The 23,916-nt window shown below is 52.2% G+C and overlaps 1 protein-coding gene across 4 annotated transcripts in view; it reads left to right on the plus strand.

The window, feature by feature from the left end:
• The window catches only part of VANGL2 (VANGL planar cell polarity protein 2), a 41,230-nt gene extending 17,985 nt beyond the window's left edge, over window positions 1-23,245 (plus strand). For all 4 annotated transcript variants that reach the window (XM_053278742.1, XM_053278745.1, XM_053278743.1 and 1 more), the window contains exons 3-9: window positions 10,070-10,344; window positions 12,032-12,152; window positions 13,324-13,931; window positions 15,987-16,123; window positions 17,759-17,894; window positions 19,327-19,558; window positions 21,062-23,245. In XM_053278742.1, the coding sequence (XP_053134717.1) occupies window positions 10,274-10,344; window positions 12,032-12,152; window positions 13,324-13,931; window positions 15,987-16,123; window positions 17,759-17,894; window positions 19,327-19,558; window positions 21,062-21,322 (1,566 nt within the window). In that variant the 5' untranslated portion in view covers window positions 10,070-10,273 and the 3' untranslated portion in view covers window positions 21,323-23,245. The remainder of the gene's footprint in view (window positions 1-10,069; window positions 10,345-12,031; window positions 12,153-13,323; window positions 13,932-15,986; window positions 16,124-17,758; window positions 17,895-19,326; window positions 19,559-21,061) is intronic.
• Window positions 23,246-23,916: the final 671 nt, after the last annotated feature.

Below are 23,916 nucleotides of genomic sequence, written 5' to 3' on the forward strand. Positions count from 1 at the left end.
ATCCACAGGCTTCGTTCCCGGTACCTAAGATCCTCCTTAGCCAGAGAGTGAACCTGTGACCTTCTGCATGCCAAGCAAGCCCTGGACTATTGCAAAGGTGTGGAGAACGGCCTGCCAACTCCCTTCCTACTGGAGGCTGGTTGGAAGCGGGTGGTTGGTCCAGAACAGCAGATCATGCAGAGACACGGCCTCCTCCTCCGCCTCCTCTGTCGCTGGGGCAGGAACGAACCGAATCCTCCGGCTCCAACAGAGGCGAGGGCTGGGAGGAGGTCCGTGTCGGACGGCGACTCGTTCAGCGCAGCCTCTGCTCCCGATGAGCGCTGTGGGTTCACAGGAACCTTTCCATTGCACACACTTCCTCGTGGCAGATGCCCTGTTGGGATGTGGCTCCGCAGATGGCCGCCCCGCCCTGGTCCCAGCTGGGCGCTGGGAACGGAGAGGCGGAATTTGCTTTGTGCTTCCCTCCACCTCGGTCCCCATAAATCTCCCGAAGGCACCACTGAATGAGAGTTGACAAAGCCCAGCCCCCCCCTTTTGTCTGAGGCCCCTCGTCCTTTGGCCTGTTTTTAAAATGGTTCATCCTCCCCCCCCCCACCTCACCCCGTCTTCCTCAGCGTCATTGTTTCCCCAGAAACCTTCTTTTCAAACAAAGCTTGGGGTGGGTGGGGAAGGCCGCCCCCCCTTGGTGGTGGCGAGGGCCCCCCCCATCTCTCCCCGCTTCGGTTCGCTTTGGATGCAGGCCTGCGAGCTCTCGGACCGAGCTGCCATCGCCTAGGCAACCGGGGCGTGCGAGGGGGGCTTTTGTTCCCCTCGTGATAAATGTGCGAAAACCTCCAGCGTCTTGCACAAAGGAAGACTCCTCCCCTCCGCCTCGTTTCTCTCCCCTCCCCAGATCCACCCCCCACAAGCTGAGAAGTTTGAGCAAGGCCAAACAAAAATGCATCTTTTCTCCCCCTCCCCCTGATGTGCATTTCCGAATCCCTGTTTCCTGGCTCCTGCCGGGTCACCCCAATTTCCCCTTTTCTAAAACTTTCCAAAATACCATCAAACTTTTTTAATTCTGGACACCGGACATTCTAATGGGATAGGGAAGGGTGTGTAGGGTGAGAATGGTTATGATGAAAGATGGGGAGGGGGAATAATGCTCCGTTAATTTGACAAGTTGCATTAATTTGATGCAAAAGTCTTTTTTAAAAAATAAAATAAAAATACAAATACAAATACGTTCTCTGTTCTCCCTTCTGTCTCATGGACATACATAGGAAGCTGCCTCCTACTGAGTCAGACCTTTGGTCCATCTAGCTCAGTAATGTCTACTCTGATTGGAAGCAGCTCTCTAAATTTCAAAGAATGGTCTTTTGCAGCCCTGCCTGGGCATTGTCTTCCCAGACCGGCAGCGGCTTCTCCAAGGTTGCAGGCAGGAGTCTCTCTCGGCCCTATCTCAGAGATGCTGCCAGGGAGGGAACTTGGAGCCTTCTGCATGCACCCTTGGATAAAACAAGATAAACTTGGCCGTTTCAACATTGTAATTAAAGTTTTCCAGTTGATTATTTTAAAGGTGTTTCAAGAACATGAAGAGTGTCCAAATTCCTTGTATTAAAAACACACACACACACACACACCTGGGTCTGCTTTGAGTTTGTTTTGAGATAGTGAGCCCCTTGGGGATAGAGGAAGCAACTTTATTTATTATTTATTTTTAAATGTAAACTGTTTTTAGTACTGTTGAAAAGTGGTAGATAAATATTTGTTGTCATAGACAAATGTGTTTTATTGATTTGTGAACAGGAGGGTTGAATAGTGGAGCGTGTTTACTAAATATAACACAGGCAGGAAGCTACCTTATACTGAATCAGACCCTTGGTCCATCTAGCTCAGTCTTGTCTACACAGACTGGCAGCGGCTTCTCCAAGGTTGCAGGCAGGAACCTCAGTCTCAACCCTATCCTGGAGATGCTGCCAGGGAAGGAACTTGGAACCTTCTGCATGCAAATATGCGGATGCTCTTCCTAGAGCGGCCCCATCCCCTGAGGGGAATATCTTACAGAACTCACATGTAGTCTCCCATTCAAATGCAAACCAAGATGGACCCTGCTTAGCAGAGGGGACAATTCATGCTTGCTACCGCAAGACCAGCTCTCCTCCCGTAACATGCCAGATCAGATCCTGATCTATTTAGGGCATCAGGAAAACATGCATAGTAAAATTTTCTGAGAGTTTTTATACAAAAGAGAGAAAAAAATGTAAGGAAAACTCTTGCAGAGATGTTTCCAATCAAATGCTTCCAGAAAACTCATGTCTCTGTGAGAATGTACATAGAGCCGGAGGCTTGCCGGCTGAAAAGCCCTGCAGTCAGTCACTGGCATCTCCAGCGAATAGGCTCTCTTTTGCTGGACTGGCTGAGACCTTGGAGAACATAGGCTGCTGCCAGTCAGAGCAGGCAATCCTGGGCTTGGTGAGCCAGTGGTTTGACTCGGCATGGCAGCTTCCCCGTGCATGACCTCACTCCCAGCTCCCTTTTTGGCTGGCCCATTCTTGCTGCCTTTATCCCCGAAGCAGCGCCACGGCCTTATATTTTGGCCTCATGGTTGATTGCATATTGAGGGCACTCCAGCTGCCTCCATCCTGCCTTCTCCCTTTCTTTCTCCCCCTGGAGATTTCCCGTAAACCTCTGCCAACAGAGACTTGTAATCCGGGGAAACAGCGGTAGGCTGCCGAGCGCCTCTTCTCACAGGGGCTCGGCATGCCTCCAGCGCTTCTGTGCTTTGCAGAGAGGGCCTTTGGGGTTTTTTTTTTTTTGGTTTGGCTGCTTGGGGTAATGCAGCCCTGCCCCACGCTGCTGCTGCTGCTGCCGCTGGTGGGAGCCAGCCCCCTTTCAAAAGAGGCCTTTGAAAGCGGCACGGGGGAGAGGAGGGGGAGGGAAGTTTGCCAGCAGCCTCCGCTTCTCTTCTTGCAGACTTGGTGAGGGGAGGCGCCGCTTGCAAAGTTTGGATGGAAGAGCTGCTCTGATAACAGCGGGAGGCATTTTGCCACCCTCCTAGTGCCCCAGTAAATCCGCCACCCGTGGCAACCACCTCTCCTTGCCTCATGGAAGCGCCGCCCCGGGGGGCAGAGGAAGCGAAGTCCATAAGGGAATGTAGAGTTGTTCACTGAAATGGTCTGCAACCTGGTAGCAGCAACGTTAAGGCAACAAATCAAATTTATTTAATTGATTTATTTTAATTTATATAAAGGTTAAGTGTGCTGTCAAGTCGATTTTGACTCTTGGCAAGCAGCCCTGTGGTTTTCTTTTGGTAGAATACAGGAGGGGTTGACCATGGCCTCCTCCCTCGCAGTATGAGATGATGCCTTTCAGCACCTTCCTATATTGCTGCTGCCTGATATAGTACCAGCAGGGATTCGAACTGGCAACCTTCTGCTTGTTAGTCAAGCATTTCCCCACTGTGCCACTTAAGGTGACTTAATTCATATAGTTATATTAATTATATACCAACTTAGCATAGTGGTAATATAATAGTTATAGTGTTGGACTAGGACCGGGAAGACCCGAGTTCAAACCCCCATTCGGCCATAAAACTCACTGGGTGACTCTGGGCCACCACCGAAAAGGCCCCGTCTCTAGTCCCTGCCAATCGGATCTCTGTTCGTGGCAGGACCATGAGCAGGGCCTGAGATGATGAACGGAGGGCCCTGGCAGTTGATATGGGCGAATGCAGTCCGACAGGTACCCCAGCCCCAAGCAAAGGGGACATATCTCTATCTACGACAGGGTGGGCAAACTTGGCCCTGCAGCTGCTGTTGAACTACAACTCCTATCATCCACAGCCACAAAGCTGGGGATGATGGGAGCTGTAGTTCAACAACAGCTGGAGGGCCCAGTTTGCCCACCCCTGATCTAAGACGAAGCTCGCTTGTCTTAAAAATAAGCCCTTCTTAAAAGTGTGTTTCCCAATTGATTTGGGGTGTCAAAAAGCCTTCTAGTCCATTGACCCTTAATGGATGGCAGGTTGCAGCCCTGCTTAATTGGTGTTCTCCTTGTTGGCTCTTCATTGTTTGAGTTTGTGATGGTCGGGTTGGCCTGTGAAAGCAGCCCAGCGAGGCGGGTCACTGTCATTTCCATCTTACCAGTGGGAGAAATAAGATTCAAGCCGGCCTACTGCTAAAACAGATTACTTATGCACAGAGTGAAAAAGGACTTCCTCCTGTCGGTCCTAAATTTCCCAACCTTCAGTTTCATGGGGTGGCCCCTGGTTCTAGTGCTTTGAGAGAGGGAGAAAAATCCTCTCTGTCCACTCTCATAGGAAACATAGGAAACTGCCATATACTGAGTCAGACCATTGGTCTATCTAGCTTAGTATTGTCTTCACAGACTGGCAGCAGCTTCTCCAAGCTTGCAGGCAGGAATCTCTCTCAGCCCCCTCTTGGAGATGCTGCCACTGCCAGGGAGGGAACTTGAAACCTTCTGCTCTTCCCAGAGCGGCTTCATCCCCTGAGGGGGAATATCTTACAGCGCTCCCACACGTAGTCTCCCATTCATATGCAACCAGGGCAGACCCTGCTTAGCTATGGGGGCAAGTAATGCTTGCTACCACAAGACCAGCTCTCCTCCTCCAAGACCAGCTCTCCTCCTCTCTGCTCCATGCATAATTTTTCTACACCTCCTTGTAAAGGTAAAGTGTGTCATTGAGTCGGTGTTGACTCCTGGCACCCACAGAGCCCTGTGGTTTTTCTTTGGTAGACGCCAGGGCTAGAACGGATGGGTTGAAATGACAAGGAAGCAGATTCAGGCGAGACATTAGAAGGAGCTTCCTAACTGCAAGGGCTGTGGGACAGTGGAACTGTCTGCCTCATGCAGTGGTAGGCTCTCCTTGGCTGGAGATTTCCCAACAGAGGTTGGATAGCCTTCTGTCGGTGATGCTGTAGCAGATCGTGGAATCGAGTGGAACGACCACTTCTGGGCAACTCTGCTGCTGTTAATGCAACCTGAGATGGCATTGGCCATTTTAGCCGCAGCATCACGCTGCTGGCTGATGTTAAATTTGTGCTCTCCTAAGACGCACAGAGGAGTCTTAGAGGGGCGTGAGTTGAACATGTCCGAGCAAAGCAGAGACTCTGCCTTCCTTGATGGAAGGAGAAGCTTTCTTATTCCACGGCAGGCCATTCCGGGACTGTTGACACCCTGTGCAACAAGGGGAATTGCCACCCTTTGAGAAATGCAAGTACCGATTTTATGATTATTTAAAGAGTACGTCGCTTCTTTAAATGCACTTTGTTACCACCGGGAGGGGCGGCTTGCAAAGCAGTCCTCCTCTGTGTGGGTGTCCTGGTTTACCTGTTCCTTTTTTGCTGAGGTTCCCCTGTGGGGTGGGAGTTGCTGGCTTTCCTAGTGGGGGGCGGAGGCAGCATTGCCTGGAGAGAGCTGCTGCTGTTTGCCTGCCAGCTGCCCGAGGCGGGGAGGCGGGCTGGGGTAACTGACTGCCTCCCTCCGGCGCGAGGAGTTCTTTGCTCAGCTGCTCCTTGTCTGTCTTCTTCTTGCAGACGGTCCCAGCTTTAATCCCTGGCAGCATCTCCAGGTAGGGCTGGGCCAGATCCCTGCCTGAAACCCAGGAGAGTTGCTGCCCGTCAGAGCAGACAGAGTAGACCCTGTTTCCTTGAAGCTGTCTGAGCTAAAGAGGTCACGGCCAGGGTTCAACATGGCATCTTTTCGTGTGCATCCCCATCCCACCTAAATGGAGCTGCCGTCTACTGAATCCAGCCTTTGGGCTGATTTGTGCACTGTGGACTGCTCTGACCGGCAGCAGCCGCTCTCCAGAATCCTAGGCAGGTAGCGTCACCGTCCTTTTTTAATTTGTTTTTCCTTTCCCCTTTCCAAGCTGGGGGATTAAACCTGGGCTAGCCCGTGCACCAGGCGTGTGCTCTCCGACTCGGCTTGCAGGCCCTCCCTGGGAGAGTGAACCAGATCCGGGGGTTCTGCCCTCCTGGCTGAGAACGGGGCGTTCTGCGTTTGTCAGCTGGGATTCCTCCCGGAGCGCCTGTGTCAAACCTGTCCCGACAGAAACCCGAAGCCCTGGAGTAGGCACGGAGCCAGCGTTGGCCTTGAATAATTCATCTCTACGCTGGCTCCGGCCCCGGGCGCCTTCTCTCTGGCAATTTAATATGTGGAGCGGAGCATTAATGAAAACACAAATCATCTGGAACGTTTAATTTTGCAGGATTGGTTGCAACCTAAGAGGAGGAGGAGGAGATGGGAATTCTGGCACCTTCCCCAGGGCTGAGATGGGCTGTCAGCAAAGCCAAGCGAGGAAGTTGATTTGCTGGCTTGCGTGGGGAAAAGGCTCCCTGGGAGAGATGACGCTCTTGGGTTGAAAGGCCTAGCCCAGTGCATTTCATTGTAAGCCCCCGTCCCTGGGGGGAAGGAGTGGCACCCTAATTGTTCACAGGGACAGTGGCCCATCAAATGCCTCCGGGACCTCACAAGCCAGGCGTGAAGACGACAGCCTTCCTTTGTGGTCGACCCCCATTCAGGGGTAGACTGTTGTTGCACATGGAGGCTCCAGTTCACTGCCTGATAGCCAACTAATTTGGAAGAAGAGGCGCAGAACTACACATCGCAAACCAGAGGCCTCGCAAGCTTCGGTCAAGCAGGAGTTACTCTGAGAAAGCGTTTCAAGGGGAATCCAAATCACTTTCATGAGGCTAAGGAGACCTCGGAAAATAGGGAGCTACCTTATACAGAGTCTGACTCTTGGCCCTGCTAGTTCAGTCTTGTCTACACTGACTAGCAGCGGCTCCCTAAGGCTTCAGGCCGGAGTATTTCTCAGCCCTACCTGGAGATGCTGCCAGGGAACGAACCTGGGACCTTCTGCAAGCAACGCAGACGCTCTTCCACTGAACGGCAACTCCGTCCCCCAAGGGGAATATCTTGCAGCAGACAGCGCACAAATGCGGCCACCCTTCCAAATGCAAACCAGGACAGGCCCTGCTTAGCACAGGGAACGATTCATGCCCCTTTCTGCAAGACCAGCGGAGAAGAGGTGCAGACCAGAACAATCAGGGGGCTGGAGCGACTCCCCTGTGAGGAGACACTTCAACGTTGGGGCCTTTTCAGTTTAGGAAGAAGGCGGGTAAAAGGGTGTGTGATAGAAGTATAACATCATGCACAGTGTGGATCAGTTCAAGTGGATAGAGAGACATTTTTCTCCCTCTCACATATTGTTAGTTATATCGTTAGTTAGGAAAAGCATCGACGCTTTTGAATTTGGGTGCTGGAGAAGACTTTTGAGGATCCCATGGACAGCCAGGAAAACAAACACATGGATCATAGAAAAAAATCCATCCAGAATTTGGACTCAAGGCACAAATGACCAGGCTCAGACTATCATAATTTGGACACATGATGCGAAGATCCAGCTCCCTTGAGAAGTCCGTAATGCTGGGAAAGGTTGAAGGAAAGAGGAGAAGAGGACGACCAGCAGCAAGGTGGAAGGACTCAATGACGACAGCAATGAAGGCACCACTGAGAGACCTCAAAGGCCAGGTGGAAGACAGATCATTCTGGAGAGAATCTATCTATGGGTTCGCTAAGAGGCCACACTGACTTGGCAGCACGTAATCAAATCAATCAATATTATTACTGCTCAGGTTTGGAGCCCCGTTGTGGAGCAGGACCTTTTCCTTTGAGAATGTTCCCTTTCAAAAACGCATTGCTCCATAAAATCACCGAGTGATGCAGCATGTAATTAAGCCCCCGGGACATACTTGCCTGACGATTTTTGCCCTTGCCTGCTTTGAGGACGTGGGAGGGGATCACCTCACTTGCCCACACTTGAGTTCTAGGTTGCCAGTGGCGATCCGGCAAGCGGCTAAAGGGGGCACGGCTATAGGAACACGGGGAAGGGATGTGATTTCAGTCTGCAGCCGTTTCGAAATGGCAGTGAACTTTTTTCAGATGTCTTATACTGTATTTACCTGAATCCAGGAGAGCTCTTCCCCCACCCGCACCAGGTTATTTGATGTTAGAAATGCGGGGGCGGGTGGGTGGGTGTCGTCTCAACTTTGGAGTCCTTTTCCTTTAGGGTAACTACAGGTACAAGCTGAAATTTAACCTCTGTGTGTGTGTGTGTTTTTTAAAGGGGGTCCTCTTTAAATTTAGAGTGGTCTTCTAGTTGGGCAAATACGGTAGCTTTCGTCATTGGCCATGATCCTGCACTGTGCACCTGAAGATATTGGGAGAAGGGGGTTGATACACCCAGGAAAAGTCAGAGGGCAAAGCTAGGCCTAAGGCACCGGTTCTTGAGGGCGCATGCAGAAGTCTTCAGCTGGGGTCTAAAAGAGCAAAGGGACGACGCCCAGCAAGCTACACTGGGGAGGCTATTCCACAGATGGGGTGCCACCACCGAAAAGGCCCTCTCCTTAGTAGCCACCTGCCTCTCCTCTTTTGGCAGGGGCACAAAGGAGTATTCTCGGAGGCTGCTTTTTGTAGATGTTGGTCAGAGGGCTGGGGATGTTTATCTTGCTGCACCAAGAGGGTCGTCTTCTTGGGGCTCCTGAATTATCATTTGAAATGGCAGTTTTCCAATCTTCTTTTCTTGGGACTCGGTGAAAGGCCGCCACTTATCCCCGCAACGACCCCAAAGAATAATTCCGTCTTGTCTTGTTCTCAGGGCTGCGTAATTGTGTTTCACAGCTCACGTCTCCAAAGTACTGAGCGGCAGGTTCAACAATGTGCTCGATAGTGTACCAACTTGAGTTTGGTCTTCTTGCCGGAAACAAGCAGTGGGTGCTATATCTTGTCATGTTACTTTTGAAAAATGTTCTGGACATGCTTTCGAGTGGCCAGAAAAAACTAGCAAGGGACCCAGTGCCTGATAGCCCACCATCCAGGATTGCAACGTGTGCTTTGAAAATTGCTGGTCTAAAGCCGGACTGGAACAAAATCTGCAAACATGGGGATCAATAATTGATTGAAGATCTGTACTAATGTTTAGCTTTAACAAGATTTAGAATTCTTCAATTTGATGCTTTAGATACGGAAGGTGGAGGGCAGGGCTAGCAACGGCTACTAGTCTGGTGGCTGTGGGCCACCTCCAGCCTCAGAGGCAAGATGCCTCCAAATACCAGTTTCAGGGGAGAACCAGCAGGAGACGAGAGGGCATGCACATACCTCTTGCGGGCTCCCTAGATTTTAATCGTTTAAATCAAGAGTGCTTAACCATGGGTCTGCAGGTGGCGTTGGACTACAACTCCCATCATGCTTGCCCGCAAAGGTGATAGTGGCAGCAACTGGAGACCCGCAGTTGAGAACTCCTGATTTAAAGGGATACTTTCGAAAACAATACTTACACCCACCTTCCTGGTTCAGGGGTTAGCTCTTTTCTTCCTGGGAAATAGGTCATACATGGGTATCCTGATCCCAGCTGTTGATCTTTTGGAGATGTGGGGAGGGAATCCGGAGGGAAGAGTTGAGGGGAGAAAGCCCCCATGCTTGGAGCCAAACCTGGAAACCTCCAGTGGTGCAGTCCTGCTTGGGGGTTCACATGGGTGGCTATTTTCTCATACACAGGCACCAAAAATTCCCTGTATGTGGAAAGGTAGCATCTCAAAGAGAAGCATTGCAACATAGTCTTTTTCATATGCTGTTTTTCTACATGCTGGGGTATTTAAAAAGAAAAGAAAAGGCAAATTTGCATTGTTGAGAAGTAGCCCAGCCCCAAGAAGAGCGGAGAGCTGGTCTGGTGGTAGCAAGCATGCCTTGTCCCCTTAGCTAAGCAGGGTCCACCCTGGTTGCATATGAATGGGAGACGACATGTGTGAGCACTGGAAGGTATTCCCCTCAGGGGATGGAGCCACTCTGGGAAGAGCATCTAGGTTCCCAGTTCCCCCCCTGGCAGCATCTCCAAGATCAGGCTGAGAGAGATTCCTGCCTGCAACCTCGGAGAAGCCGCTGCCAGTCTGTGCTGACAATACTGAGCTAGATAGACCAAAGGTCTGACTCAGTAGATGGCAGCTTCCTAGGTTCCTAAGAGGGCTGTGCTGTGGTTAAGTGATCTCCTTCTCTCCCCGAATCGCAGGTGCCCCCCTTTTTCTCCTAAGACGAGTCCAGCCAGCCGATCAAAATAGAGTCCCTCAAGGTGAAAGTTGACTTCCTGAAGGTGCCCCTCGGCCTGAAGAAGCCTACTCTCAAGGAGGCCGCCGCGGCTCTGGCGGCTGTCCCAGGACCAGGGAGACCCAAGTCCATCAGCGTGGACCGCTATAAGGCCCGGCGATCCGACAACATGGATAACGAGTCTCAGTATTCGGGGTATTCGTACAAGTCGGGGCATTCACGAAGCTCTCGGAAGCACAGGTGAGCCAGCCCAGGGGAGGCGGTGTGTGTGTGTGTGTGTGTGTGTGTGTGTGTGTGTGTGTGTGTGGCATGTCCCGGGAACCTCCCTCCCTCTCTCTCTCTCTCTCTGTCCCGCTTTGGAATTCAGCAGGTGTTTCTTTTCTGAGCCAGCCGGGGTGGTTGGTGCCGTCTAGGAGTGTGGGGGACGAATGCCCATTGCAGCCTTGGACAAGGTCTTGAAAAGAGATTCAGTGTGTGCTCATGCTTTGGTGGTCCTCACCTTCGGGTCTGCAATATTACCGATGTTGTTGGAGGGATGGAGATGGCGATTGCTCCCCGGAAGGAGTCCGACCGTGTGTTCGTTCTGAGCCCGATCCTAACCCTTTGCTCTGTGCGGAAGTGGCTGCAGTGTGGCCTGAATCGCTTGTCGGGCTCAAGGAGGGGGCATCACGCCCAGGAAGCTGCAGGGGCCACCATGAGGGTTGCCTCTTCTCCATCTCCGGCGGGGTAGACCCTGCCAGGAATATTTGGGGGCCTGGTTCCTGGGCTTTCCCCTGCATTTGTCGACTGCCTCTCTGTAATGGCCGTAAGGTGGTTCGTGGCTTAAAATAATGGCTTGCGATCTAAGAGTCACAATGCAAAGTGGCAGGTGTGGTGGGGGTGGGGAGTTTGCCCTGCTAACTGGGCAAAGAGGCCCCTTTTTAAAGTGGTGATGCTCTTTACTGGGCAGGGGGAGAGCAACTGGCCCTCTCCGTCCCCTGCACAGAGCCCCTCCAGTCCAGTGACTGTTGCTGGTGTCAGTCTTATGCCCTCACCCCCTGCCGGTGGGCTTCTCGGAGGCATCTGGTGGGCCACTGTGTGAAACAGGAGGCTGAACTGGATGGCCATCCTTGGGCCTGAGCCAGTAAGGCTGTTCTTGTGTTTCTTTTTCGATTGTGAACCCTTCGGGGACAGAGATCCATCTTTGTTTATTTATTGTTACTCTCTGTAAACCGCTTTGGAAACTTGTGTTGAAAAGCGGTATATAAATATTTATTGTAGTAGTTTTGTAGCAGAATAAGGGAACTGGGAGGGAAGAGAAAACTGAGCAAATTGGCATACCACGGTTGCTGCCAGGTTGCTCCCATGATTCTGGGAGCAGAATTTGGCCCCAGCCCGGTTGATGGAGGGGTTTGCACTGTGCCATCTCTCCCTCCCAGGCAGCAAGGTGGCAGAACCCCTGATAGAGACAGTTCTGGGAGGATCCCTTAGCTTGGTTCTGCTCAGTTTCATCTTTGTTGAGTTTTGTCAGCGGTGTTGGTAGTCGAGGTAGACTAATTAGGAGCTGAGCTTGCAGGATCAGAAGGAAGTCCTCTGGAATGCAATTGTTCACTACCAACCTTGTGCTGTGCAACTCAGAAAAGCTGACGAGCTTGCCGGAAGCCTGAACAGTGCTGCAAAGCACTTTGATACAGCAAGCTCAGCTTACTGGAAGCCCTTTCCTTTCTAATCAGCCTTTACAAAACCTGTGCTAGTTGACCAAAGCAAAGCTCTTGGCAAGACGTTGGCTTTTCTGCTCGCTCTTCTTCCCTGGCTGAGCTAGTTGGATCCTAATGGCAGCCAGAGACCCTTCTGTGACATCAGGGCAGGTTGGCCAATAGCTGCCCGAGGTTTAGCTTTTGCAGAATCATTCTCGGCATTCACCTCTGTCTCTCTCTCCCTAACCCAGAGATCGCCGAGAACGGCACCGCTCCAAGAGTCGAGATGGAAGCCGAGGGGACAAGTCTGTGACCATCCAGGCCCCTGGCGAGCCCCTGCTGGACAATGAGTCGACCCGCGGAGACGAGAGGGTGAGTGACCCGGAGAGCAGAAGGTCCCAAGTCCCCTCCCTGGCAGCATCTCCAAGACAGGACTGAGAGAGACTCCTGCTTGCAACCCTGGAAAAGCCGCTGCCAGTCTGGGTTGACAATCCTGAGCTAGATGGACTAAGGCTCTGACTCAGTATACAGCAGCTTCCTATGTACCTGTGAGGGCCAGTAGCTGCCATTTTGTATCCCCCCCCCCACCAGCGCCTTCTCCTTTTCCAGTGTGTGACTCCCAGTTATTGAGGTGATAACTGACAGATATTAGCAAATGTAATTTAGTTGGGGTCTCTCCCCTTTTTTAGGAACACAGGAAGCTGCCTTAAACTGAGTCAGACCCTTGGTCCATCTCGCTCAGCATTGTCTACCCAGACTGGCAGCGGCTTCTCCAAGGTTGCAGGCAGGAGTCTCTCTCAGCCCTGTCTTGGCGATGCTGCCAGGCTTCTGTTCTCTTCCCAGAGCGGTTCCATCATCCCCTGAGGGGAACCTCTTGCAGTGCTCACACATGTACTCTCCCATTCAAATTCAAACCAGGGTGGACCCTGCTTAGCAAAGGGGGCAATTTGTGCTTGCTGCCGCAAGACCAGCATATTAGGGCCCCTTGCAATTAAAAAAATGACATTTTGGTAAAAGATAAGAGAGGGAATGGTGGTGACTGGATGAACAAAGGGCACGGGTCTGTCTTGGTCCCTGTGGAGCTGCCTTATAGAGTCAGAGCATAGGTCCATCTACATCTTGTCTACTCTGACTGGCAGCAGCTCTCCAGAGCCGAGATCCTGGCTCTTCTGCATGCAAAGCTGGCATTAGGGACAGAGGACGTTGCCTTAATCTGAGTCAGAGCGTTGGTCCACCTCGCTCAGTCTTGTCTACACTGACTGGCAGCGGCTTCTCCGAGGTCTCAGGCGGGAGTCTCTCCCAGCCCTGTCTGGAGATGCTGCCGGGGATTGAACCGGGGACCTTCTGCCTGCAAAGCGGACGCTCTGAGCTCCTTTGGCCCCATCCCCAAAGAGGAATAGCTGGCAGCGCTCGGACGTGGCCACCCATCCAAATGCCAACCAAGGCAGGCCCTGCTCGGCAGAGCGGACAGTCCCCGCTGGCAGCTCCCGGCCCACCGCCCGCTGACTCCCTCCCCCTCCCGTGCCCCTTTGCTTCCCGGCAGGACGACAACTGGGGGGAGACCACCACGGTGGTGACGGGGACCTCGGAGCACAGCATCTCCCACGATGACCTCACCCGCATCGCCAAGGACATGGAGGACAGCGCCCACCTGGACTGCTCGCGCCACCTGGGGGTCTCCTTGGCGGGGGCCCTGGCCCTCCTCTCCTTCCTCACCCCCGTGGCCTTCATGCTGCTGCCCCAGCTCCTCTGGGGGGACAAGCTGGAGTCCTGCGGGACCCCTTGCGAGGGGCTCTTCATCTCGGTGGCCTTCAAGCTCCTCATCCTGCTGCTGGGCAGCTGGGCCCTCTTCTTCCGCCGGCCCAAGGCCTTCTTCCCCCGCATCTTCGTCTTCCGGGCCCTGCTGATGGTGTTGGTCTTCCTGCTGGTGGTCTCCTACTGGCTCTTCTACGGCGTCCGCATCCTGGACTCCCGGGACGCCAACTACCAGGGCATCGTGCAGTACGCCGTCTCCCTGGTGGACGCCCTCCTCTTCGTCCACTACCTGGCCGTGGTCCTCCTTGAGCTGCGCCAGCTCCAGCCCCACTTCACCCTCAAGGTGGTGCGTTCCACCGACGGAGCCAGCCGCTTCTACAACGTCGGCCACCTCAGGTGAGGGAAGCCCCGGGGCGGGGAACGGGGTGCCTGACTGCACGTGCCCAGATGTCGCGTGCTGTGTTGGCCGGACCTGTCGAGGAGCCAGATATGGGGCTGGATTGAATTAAATTTTAGATTATTAAGAGTGCATGGAGCCCTCTGTTTTGCGGAATGGATGGACTCGGGTGTTACGGCTCTGTTTTATGTTTTCACAGTTTATTGCTTGTTTGACCAAGTTCGCTTTTATGTAAAGCTTATAGGAACAAAGGAAGCTGCCATATACTGAGTCAGACCATTGGCCTATCTAGCTCAGTATTGTCTTCTCAGACTGGCAGCGGCTTCTCAAAGGTTGCAGGCAGGAATCTCTCTCAGCCCAACGTACTGTATGCTTTGGTAGTTTGTTGGTTCAAAAAAAAATAAATAAATCTTGTCCTGTTTAAAAAATAAATAAATCTTGTCCTATCTTGGAGAAGCCAGGGAGGGAACTGGGAACCTTCTGCTCTTCCCAGAGCGGCCCCATCCCATAAGGGGAATTTCTTACAGTGAGTGCTCACACATCAAGTCTCCCATTCATATGCAACCAGGGCAGACTCTGCTTAGCTATGGGGACAAGTCATGCTTGCTACCACAAGACCAGCTCTCCTCTCCTAGGAGAGCTTATTTATCTATTATTTTACTTATTTGACCAAGTTTGCTTTTATGTAAAGCTTTTTGTACTTTGTGTTTTGCTGGCCGAATGACCGTAACAATAAAGGTTTGATTTGATATATTGGCTGGACATAGGCAGGGCATAGCAACACGGGGAGCTGCCATCTACTGAGTCAGACCCTCGGTCCATCTAGCGCAGGGTTGTCTACCCAGACTGGCAGCGGCTTCTCCAGGGTTGCAGGCAAGCGTCTCTCTCAGTCCTACCTTGGAGATGCTGCCAGGGAGGGGACTTGGGACCTTCTGCAGGCAAGCATGTACTAAAATCGCAAAGCTTAAAGTCGCAAAGCTGGAATATATTGTGGGATCCTATTGAGTGATAAAAGACTTCCTTGTTTCAAATGAAACTGAAAAGCCAAGGGGTCTCTTGCACGTTCTGCACCATTTTTATGATGCCTGCCCTCCCGGGTGAGAGAGAGCTGGCAGGGGGTGAATATTATATTGGTGAGTCTTTCCTCTGCCCTCTGCTGGCAAAGAGAGGTGTGGCTTGGGTACATTTTTGGATCTCTGTCCCAAACTACTAAGAACAGGGATAGGAAAATCTGACTTTTCAGCTCTTTCTCAGTTACAACTCCCATCATCCCTGGTCACCATAAATTGGGGTTGAGGATGCTGGGAGTTGTCGTTCAACAGCTGGAGAGCCCAAGTTAGGAACCTAGAAAGCTGCCATATACTGAGCCAGACCCTTGGTCTATCTAGCTCAGTAGTGTCTACCCAGACTGGCAGCGGCTTCTCCAAGGTTGCAGGCAGGAGTCTCTCCCAGCCCTATCTTGGCGATGCTGCCAGGGAGGGAACTTGGAGCCTAGATACTCTTCCCAGAGCGGCTCCATCCCCTGAGGGGAATCTCTTCCAGTGCTCACAGATCAAGTCTCCCATTCATATGCAGCCAGGGTGGACCCTGCTTAGTTAAGGGGACGAGTCGTGCTTGCTACCACAAGACCTGCTCCTTGCATAAGGCTGGGCCAACACAACAGCTCTCCCCCTGCTAAATATAAGAGAATCACCACTTTTAAAAGGTGTCTCTTTGCTCAGTTAGCAGGGGAAAACCATTTAAAACCTCTTAAACATTATTAAAAGCCAGGCTGAAAAGATGGGTCCTTACGGTTCTCTTGGAGACCTCCGAAGACGATAAAACTCTTCTGTCCATGGGTACCACAACTTAGGGGTGACAAGCTACCACCAGATGAACTGGTGGCACCTGAAGACGGATCTCTCCTGATGACCTTAATGAGGATTTAATAAAATCAAATGCGCTTGACTTTCTCCCTGCTGATAACCAGTGATAAGAGACTTCCTTGCTTCAGGGGAAAGAGGAAATCTAACCAGACTCTCTCCCCTCCCCGTTCTGCATCTCTCCCTCCACAGCATCCAGCGTGTTGCCGTTTGGATCCTGGAGAACTATTACCACGACTTCCCCGTCTACAATCCTGCCCTCCTCAATCTGCCCAAGTCGGTTCTCTCCAAGAAGATGTCGGGGTTCAAGGTGTACTCGCTTGGCGAAGGTGAGTGATCTCCTGGCTCTACATGTCTGCTTGGGAAGCTGCCTCCCGCTGAGTCAGAGGACCAGGGCCCGGCCCGGCCCAGTGCTGTGCTCTGGCTTGCAGCAGCTTTCCAAGGTCGTAGGCTGAGCCCTTCTGGCTGGAGAGACGGCCAGGGATTTAAGCTGGGACCTTCTGCAGGCAAAGCTATGGGCCCTTCCCGGATCTGAGGATTCATGTGGAACTGTTTATGCTACACCAGACCGGTGGTTCATCTGGTCCATGATTGTCAACCCTGACTGGCAGCTGCTTCGCCTTGATCCTGGACCTTTTGGCGTGCAGCACATGACCCCTCCGTGCGGCCTCCTCTCTACCTCCGTTGGTGTGTTCTCTGCTCTCTCTGGCAGTGCTTCTTCTCCCTCCTTCTGCTAAGTTTTAGATCCCTCCCTCCCGCCCCTGCTCATTAAGCTTGATCATGATAATTATGCCAATTACCAATTAAATGCTAGGCTGCAGAACTCGGCTGAAAATCAACCCACCCCGGATGGGGAGCCAAGAGCGGCGAAAAGTGCATGCCTAGAATGAAGAGCAGCAGAAGCTGCTTGTGCCTCTTCAGGCGTGTGGCTGCAGTCTTTTAGAGCTGGTATCGGGGCTGCTGCCGGATGGGGCTGGAGCCTGGTGCTACCGGGGGCCCACCTTGGGATTCCTGGGTGGGCAGTGGCCTCAGAAGCCCCTCTCCCTCACCCACCCTCTGAGGGTGGCAACAAAGAGGAGGAGGTCCTGTTGCTGTGAAGGGCTTTACTAGCAGCTTCTCCTCACTGGCCAGTGGGCTTTCTCTAGAGGAAGCTGCCTTCTGTGGAGTCAGGTGGTCCATCTAGCTCACTGTTGTCTACACGGACCGGCAGCAGTGTGGAGGTAGCAGGCAGGAGTGTCTCCCAGCCCTATCTTGCAGTTACTGCCAGGAAGGGAACTTGGGACCCTCGGCATGCAAGCAGGCAGGTGCTCATCCCAGAGCGGCCCCATCATCCCCTGAGGGGAGTATCTTGCATGGCTCACACATGTAGTCTCCCACTCAAATGCAAACCAGGGCAGACCCTGCTTAGCAAAGGGGACTATTCACGCTCACGACCACAAGACCAGCTCTCCTCCCCTCTCCCAGGTCTTTGAAGGAGTGGGCCAGTGGGAAGGAGGAGTGTGTGAGTCCTGATACTTGGCATTTCGTCCCCCTCCACCCGGACCAATTAGTTAATTCGTTATCCCGTCTTTCCCCCAAATAGAAGACAATTCTGCATTTCAGACAGCCCCCTTGAAAATACAGATTAAATACAGGTTATACCAATATTTACGCAAAAGGAAGAGGACTTTGAATTTAAGGTGGTGCCCATATTTCTAACAACAAGGAACTTGGGGGGAAATCCTAGTCTTGCATTCGGGGTTCCCCTGGGGCATTCCGTTTTGCAGATCCGCGTCTGAATTGGTTGGCCAGCCTGCGCCACCGTGGTCACCAGAATGAGATGGGCCTGAGTGCTCCAGTTCTGAGGACATGGCCACGAGCGTGCGGTGACGTTTCTGCCACTTAAGCTGCTGGGCCCTAATGGGGCAAAGTCTTGAGAAATTATCGGAGAGGCCTCCTTGACCTTTTTCTCCCCACTTCTCCAGAAAACACGACCAACAACTCCACGAGCCAGTCGCGGGCCGTCATTGCCGCCGCCGCACGGAGAAGAGACAACAGCCACAACGAATATTATTACGAGGAAGCGGAGCATGAGCGCCGGGTGCGGAAACGACGCGCCAGGTAGGTCTCCGGCCACTGGGAGCCCACCGCTGAAGAACTGGCTGGTGCACCTCAATATGTGGATTGCCTCGTTTCTCTGTTGCCTTTGCCTTTTTTTACATCCTCCTCTCCCTTAGATTTGTATTTTCCAGGGCATTCCCTACTTCAGCTCCTTTGCCTTTGGACTCTACAGGGACCTCTCCTTAAACCTCAGCCTGCCACCAAAAGACACTGCTATCCCCAAAACCTGTGTGAGGTTTTGATCCCAGCCAAGCTGACAACTTTCCCTTCTCTCACAGCAACTGGACTGTAAATATCCCAGCAGCTTTTGTCCCCTGAGCAAGTGGAATGTTTGGGAACATTCCATGCTGTTGCATCAGCTCATCTGATCTGTGTCTGAGCCTTCCATGCCTTGAGCACAATGCAATGGCAAATCTAGCGTCACGTAAACGCCCTGCTGGATCAGGCCCAAGGCCCATCCAGTCCAACATCCTGTTTCCCACAGTGGCCCACCAGATGCCCCTGAGAAGCCCACAGGCAGGAGTTGAGGGCATGCCCTCCCTCCTGCTGTTACCCCCCTGCAACTGGTGCTCAGAGGCATCCTGCCTTTGAGGCTGGCCTATAGCCCTCCGACTAGTAGCCGTTGATAGACCTCTTCTCCATGAAGTTATCCAAACCCCTTTTAAAGCCATCCAGGTTGTTGGCTGTCACCACATCTTGTGGCAGGGAATGCCACAGGTTAATTAAGCAATGTATAAATAAGTCTTTCCTTGTGTTTAGCCTATATCTCCTGCCAGTCAGTTCCATGGGATGATCCCTGGTTTTACTTGTGTGTGTGTGTGTGTGTGTGTGTGAGAGAGAGAGAGAGAAATCTCGCTCCCTCCCTCCCCACATCAGGCATAATTTTATAAGCCCCATTCCTGTTCTCCCCTCTTTGCTAAATAAATGACGCTGCCCTACATGCTTTAGCCTTTCCTCATAAGGGAGGTGCACCCACCCCCTGATCATTTTGGAGTTGCCGCCTTCTGCAGCTTTTCTGGCTCTGTGATATTCTTTTCAAGATGCGGCAACCAGAATTATACACTTTATATAGGGCTGCCCTGTGCCCTTTGCATACAAACCCTGTGATAATAGTAAACGTTTTTTGTCTGGCTGCCCCACAACAACTGTTCCCCGGGCTAATCTTTAGCAGCTTTCTTTTCGTTTATTGCATTTTTACACTGCCAGGGATGAGCCTCTCGTGGTGGCTCGCAGAAAAATAAAAACAAGAAAGCCACTCTTCAAAGCAACAATTAGAACAATTTAAAATCATTTCAACTATTTTTAACAGCACCGACCGTCAAACCAAGCGACTTCTTTCCTCCTCGCTTTGCGCGTTGCGCTTGCTGGGGGTGTGTGGGGGGGAGGCTGCAATCCCCGGCTGACCCTGAGGGGGGCGCTCTTGTCCCGCCAGGCTGGTGGTGGCGGTGGAGGAGGCCTTCACACACATCAAGCGCCTGCAAGAGGAGGACCAGAAGAACCCGCGGGAGATCATGGACCCCCGGGAGGCGGCCCAGGCCATCTTCGCCTCCATGGCCCGGGCCATGCAGAAGTACCTGCGGACCACCAAGCAGCAGCCTTACCACACGATGGAGAGCATCCTGCAGCACCTGGAGTTCTGCATCACCCATGACATGACGCCCAAGGTAGGTGCCGGGGGGGGGGGGATGGTCTCCGAGTGCCAGCCGCGGACACGACCTGCTCCGTCGAGCGCGCGGGGCGATGCTTTCTCCAGGGTGCTGGTTGCTGTCCATGCCGTAGAGCAGGGGTGCGCAACCTCGGGGCCCCCTAGATGTGGTTGGACTACGGCACCCATCACCCCCTGCTGTGGTGCACCAGGGGGTGATGGGAGTTGTAGTCCAGCCACATCTGGCGGGCCTAAGGTTGAGAACCCCTGGCATGAAAATATCCCCCTCTGCTGCCTTTTTTCTTCTGGACCTTCATTTCTGTCCATGGCTTGGCGTATGAATCGGACATCAAATTCGGGTGGAGGCTTCTTTTCACCACTTTCTCAGGTCAGTGTGGGCCACTGTACGGAACGGGATGCTGGACTAGGTGGGACCTTGGGCCTGATCCAGCAGGGCTGTTTTTATGTTCTTCTCAAAAGGAGCAGCCCTGCTACACAGGTGGGAAGGTTTCTGAAAACCTACATGCCCGCTTTTGGCTTCTACGCAGCGGCCATGTTTTCTGAAGTCCTGGCTGCGGGCGGGCGGGCGGGTGTTGTCCCCGTCACACACCCCTGAATGAGGCCCAGAAGGACTTGTCTTCCCTCATGGAAAGAGGAAGCTGCCTTCTACTGAGTCAGACCCTTGGTCCCTCTCGCTCCGTATTGTCTGCACAGGCTGGCAGCAGCTTCTCCAGGGTCACAGGCAGGAGTCTCTCCCTGCCCTATTTAGAGATGCCAGGGAGGGAACTGGGAACCTTCTGCATGCAAGCAGGATTGTTTATGCAAAATTTGGTATCGGTAGGTAATTGGGAAGTATGACTTTACAAACTCTTCAAAATATGTAATAGATGGAAATCTGCAAACCTCCGTTTCCCCAAACGTTTTACTTACTGATACCAAATTTTGCATAAGCAAGCCTCCACTTACTGTAAGCTAGCGGAGTGCGCTACTTCTTACCCCAGGATTTTGTATTTTTAAGAAGAAATTCGGAATATAATCGTTTGTAACGATGACTGTCGCCTCCACCTTTCTGGTCTACGGACCGCAATAAATCAATTGAGATTGAACAGAATCATCATCATAAAGTATGATTCTTCTCAACAGGTTTTTAGCACTCAATAATCAGGTCAATAAGTCCAAAACCACATCATGCCCAAGACAGACAGAAGATCTTTCTCAGATACAAATTTAATGGTTCAAATTTGGTAATTATGGTAATTATTCAATAAAACCATGTTTAAAGTTGAAATCCTACACATTCCAAACTCTTCTCTTACTGCCCTGTTGTCAGCACATAGATGCAAAATACTATTGCATGTATTTAATGTCTCGAACTTTCCTATAAGTGTAGTCTACTCCAAATGGCTTTGCCCAGTCAGTGATGGGCTTCCTCCACTCGTTGGTGGGAATAAAAGTGCGTCCATTGGGCAACCGGATTGGGGCCTACTTTCCCCACTGAACACCCTTTTGCCTTCTCCCTCAGGCGTTCCTCGAACGGTACTTGACCGCCGGGCCCACCATCCAGTACCACAAGGACCGCTGGCTGGCAAAGCAGTGGACTCTGGTCAGCGAGGAGCCCGTGACCAATGGCCTGAAGGACGGGGTGGTCTTTGTCCTCAAGCGCCGTGACTTCAGCCTGGTGGTGAGCACCAAAAAGATCCCCTTCTTCAAGCTCTCGGAGGAGTTTGTGGACCCCAAATCGCACAAGTTTGTCATGCGCCTTCAGTCGGAGACCTCGGTGTGAACTGAAGCCGGGGTGAGGGGCTCGGAAGCCTGGGAGTAGCCGCCTTCTGTGAGGGCGAGCCTCCGTCTCTCTGGGGGGTTTGGAAGAGGCTGCCACATCGGGTAGGAAGCCTTGCTGGCTGGAGGTGTTGACACCTGCGTCTCTACTTCTTCTGGTGCTGACCTTGACCACTCCGAGTCTCCCCTTCCCTCCCAGAAATCCACCGCAATGCCAGCTTTTGGGGCGGAAGGAAGAATGCCCCTCCTTTCCTATTTCTCCCCACCGTTTCCATGCTCTCAAGTTCCAGTTTTTTGTAGCCAACCTTCCGGAAGCTCAGCGTGCAGATGGGAAGGAGGGTGCACCATCTGGCGCCCCTTCCCCAGAGGAAAAAATTGGAAGTTACCGTGCCAAATTGTAAGGGCTAATTCTGTTCACTGATGTCACCAGCATCTCCCAGTGCAGTCAGGTCTGAGGAACCTTCTGGAATGTCTTTTTTTTTAAAAAATCCAATAAAAACCAACTAACCTCACAGTTCTGGCCTTTGACACATCTCCCGATGCTGCTCGTAGTATCTCTCTCGGGCTCCGGACTCTTGACGTGCACAAAGGAGACTTGATCGAGTGTTCATAAAAGAGACCCACCTGACAACGGTAGGCTGTCGCTGCTAGTTTCTTCCATCACAGTGTGGCGCATGGCTGGCCCTCCTGGTTTCTTGCATGTCTGGCACACAAACCACCTCTTCTGACCTCTTCCGGTGTCCCTCTGTCCTCCTCACGGCTGTAAATGCAAAAAAGAAAAGACTTCTTGGGGTTTCTTTGGGAGCGGTTAAAAAAATTGTGAATTTTCTTTTTCTAAGATGCAAATTTCTGTACTTTTTAAATGAAATCCTGTGTGTTGTAAATATTTGACTTTCTTTAGGACGACCGGAACGGTCACTGGACCCGTCTCCTTGACTTCCCTGTGGTGTGAGCCCTGTTGGGTGACGTCCCGTAAGGCCCGTGGTGTGAAATGCCTTCCAGGAGCCCGATCCACAGGGGGCTTCTCCTGTGGATCGGAATGGCAGCTGTGCCAGAACCTTGGCACTCCCTTTCGGTGAAACTTCTGGAGGAGAACTGCTGGGTGGATCTGCTGGGTAGTTCAGCAGCACCTGATAAAATACCATGAATTGCAAAGTTTGAATTGCAATTGCCTCCCTCTCAAATGCCTCCCTCTCTATCTTGACCCCCTCCCCCCCCAAAAAAAAATCCCAGGAATTTTCTTCCTATCTCTATCTTTGTTTTAAAAGCACCAGGTACGTGGTTCTCTGATGGTGGGTGTCTGCGAGTGTCAGAGGTGAGCCATTCATGGGTTTCTCCTTTGGGTAGCTGGCCTCCTTCTCGGAAGACCTCTAAGGCCCCTTCCAGCTCTAGAAGTATATGATTCTGTGGGCAGTTTCCCTCCGCCTTCCTCCTTGAAGAGCTTTGGTGGGAAGCGAGAGTTTCTCGAATAATCCAGCTGCCCACCAGTTTCGGGGCAAAGCTGCCAGTGCTACACCTTACCTAGAAAAGACCCCAACTGGGTTCCCCCTTGTAGACAAGGGCTTTTGAGCTCTCCACCAAGACCCACGGGCCGTTTACGGCTCCCACCGGCTTCCCATGATGCCTTGGAGAAATCCACAATGCCCTTAGCTGCCATAGCTGACCAGGAGTAACAGCGCCCTGATTAGCTGGGGGCCTCTCTTGTCAGTTTGGTGTCCTGAATGTGGACTTGTCCCGTTTTGCTAGGAAGAAGGGCCTGCTTTTGGTTACAGGATCCTTCAGGAGTTATTTTGCTTCTGCAGGGGGTTCCTTCTAGGCCCTTTCGGTTTTTATCACATAAAAAAAAAAATCCTTAAAAAAAAAAAAATCAATCTCGAGAAGCATTCAGGTTGCTGGGAAAGTGTCTGCAACTTTAGTGCTTGCAGGGGTGGGGGTGGGGGATTTGCTTAAGGGCTGGGGGTGGGTGGGTTTGAGGATGTTAGGGGACATCTCGGGTATGTGTCACTGTGATTTCTTTCTTCTTCTGGCTAGTGCTCCAAAATGGAACACTTTTTTAAAAATTCCCACCAATTTCATTGGGGCACATGGTTTTTAAATGGAAGAGCATCCAAGCAGAGTGTCTTTCGTGGGGTTCCCCGAAAACCAGATGTGTCCTTAAGTCAGCTCTGTGGTGGTGTGCTTCTATAAAGAAGAAAAACCGTCCTGCTCCTCCTCCTCACACCCCTTGACATCAAATCCCACAAAACCATAGGAAGTGCGTGCAGAGGGCCTCTGGCTCGGGTCCCCAGCTGTTGTGGGACTTCAGCGCCTGCCACGATGGAAGCTGGGAGTCCCACGTCATCTGGGAACCCGAGTTTGAGAACCCCGGCCAGAGTGGAAACTCCTCATAGCCTCTGTCACACCTCAGGCATCTTGGCTTGGACGTCGTCATTGTCCTGCAGCCTTTAGGCGGACCCCATGCCTGTATGAATGCACCTTGCCTGCTCTTCTCATCTCTCTCCTGGAAGAACAAAGGTTGGCATTTCTTAGCTTTCCCCTAAGAGCGAAGAAATTCCAACCTTCTTCTTTGGTCTTGGCTTGTCCCTGTCTTGCCCAGTT

The sequence above is a fragment of the Hemicordylus capensis genome, chromosome 14, assembly GCF_027244095.1.
Source record: "Hemicordylus capensis ecotype Gifberg chromosome 14, rHemCap1.1.pri, whole genome shotgun sequence".
NCBI classification, from domain to species: Eukaryota; Metazoa; Chordata; class Lepidosauria; order Squamata; family Cordylidae; genus Hemicordylus; species Hemicordylus capensis.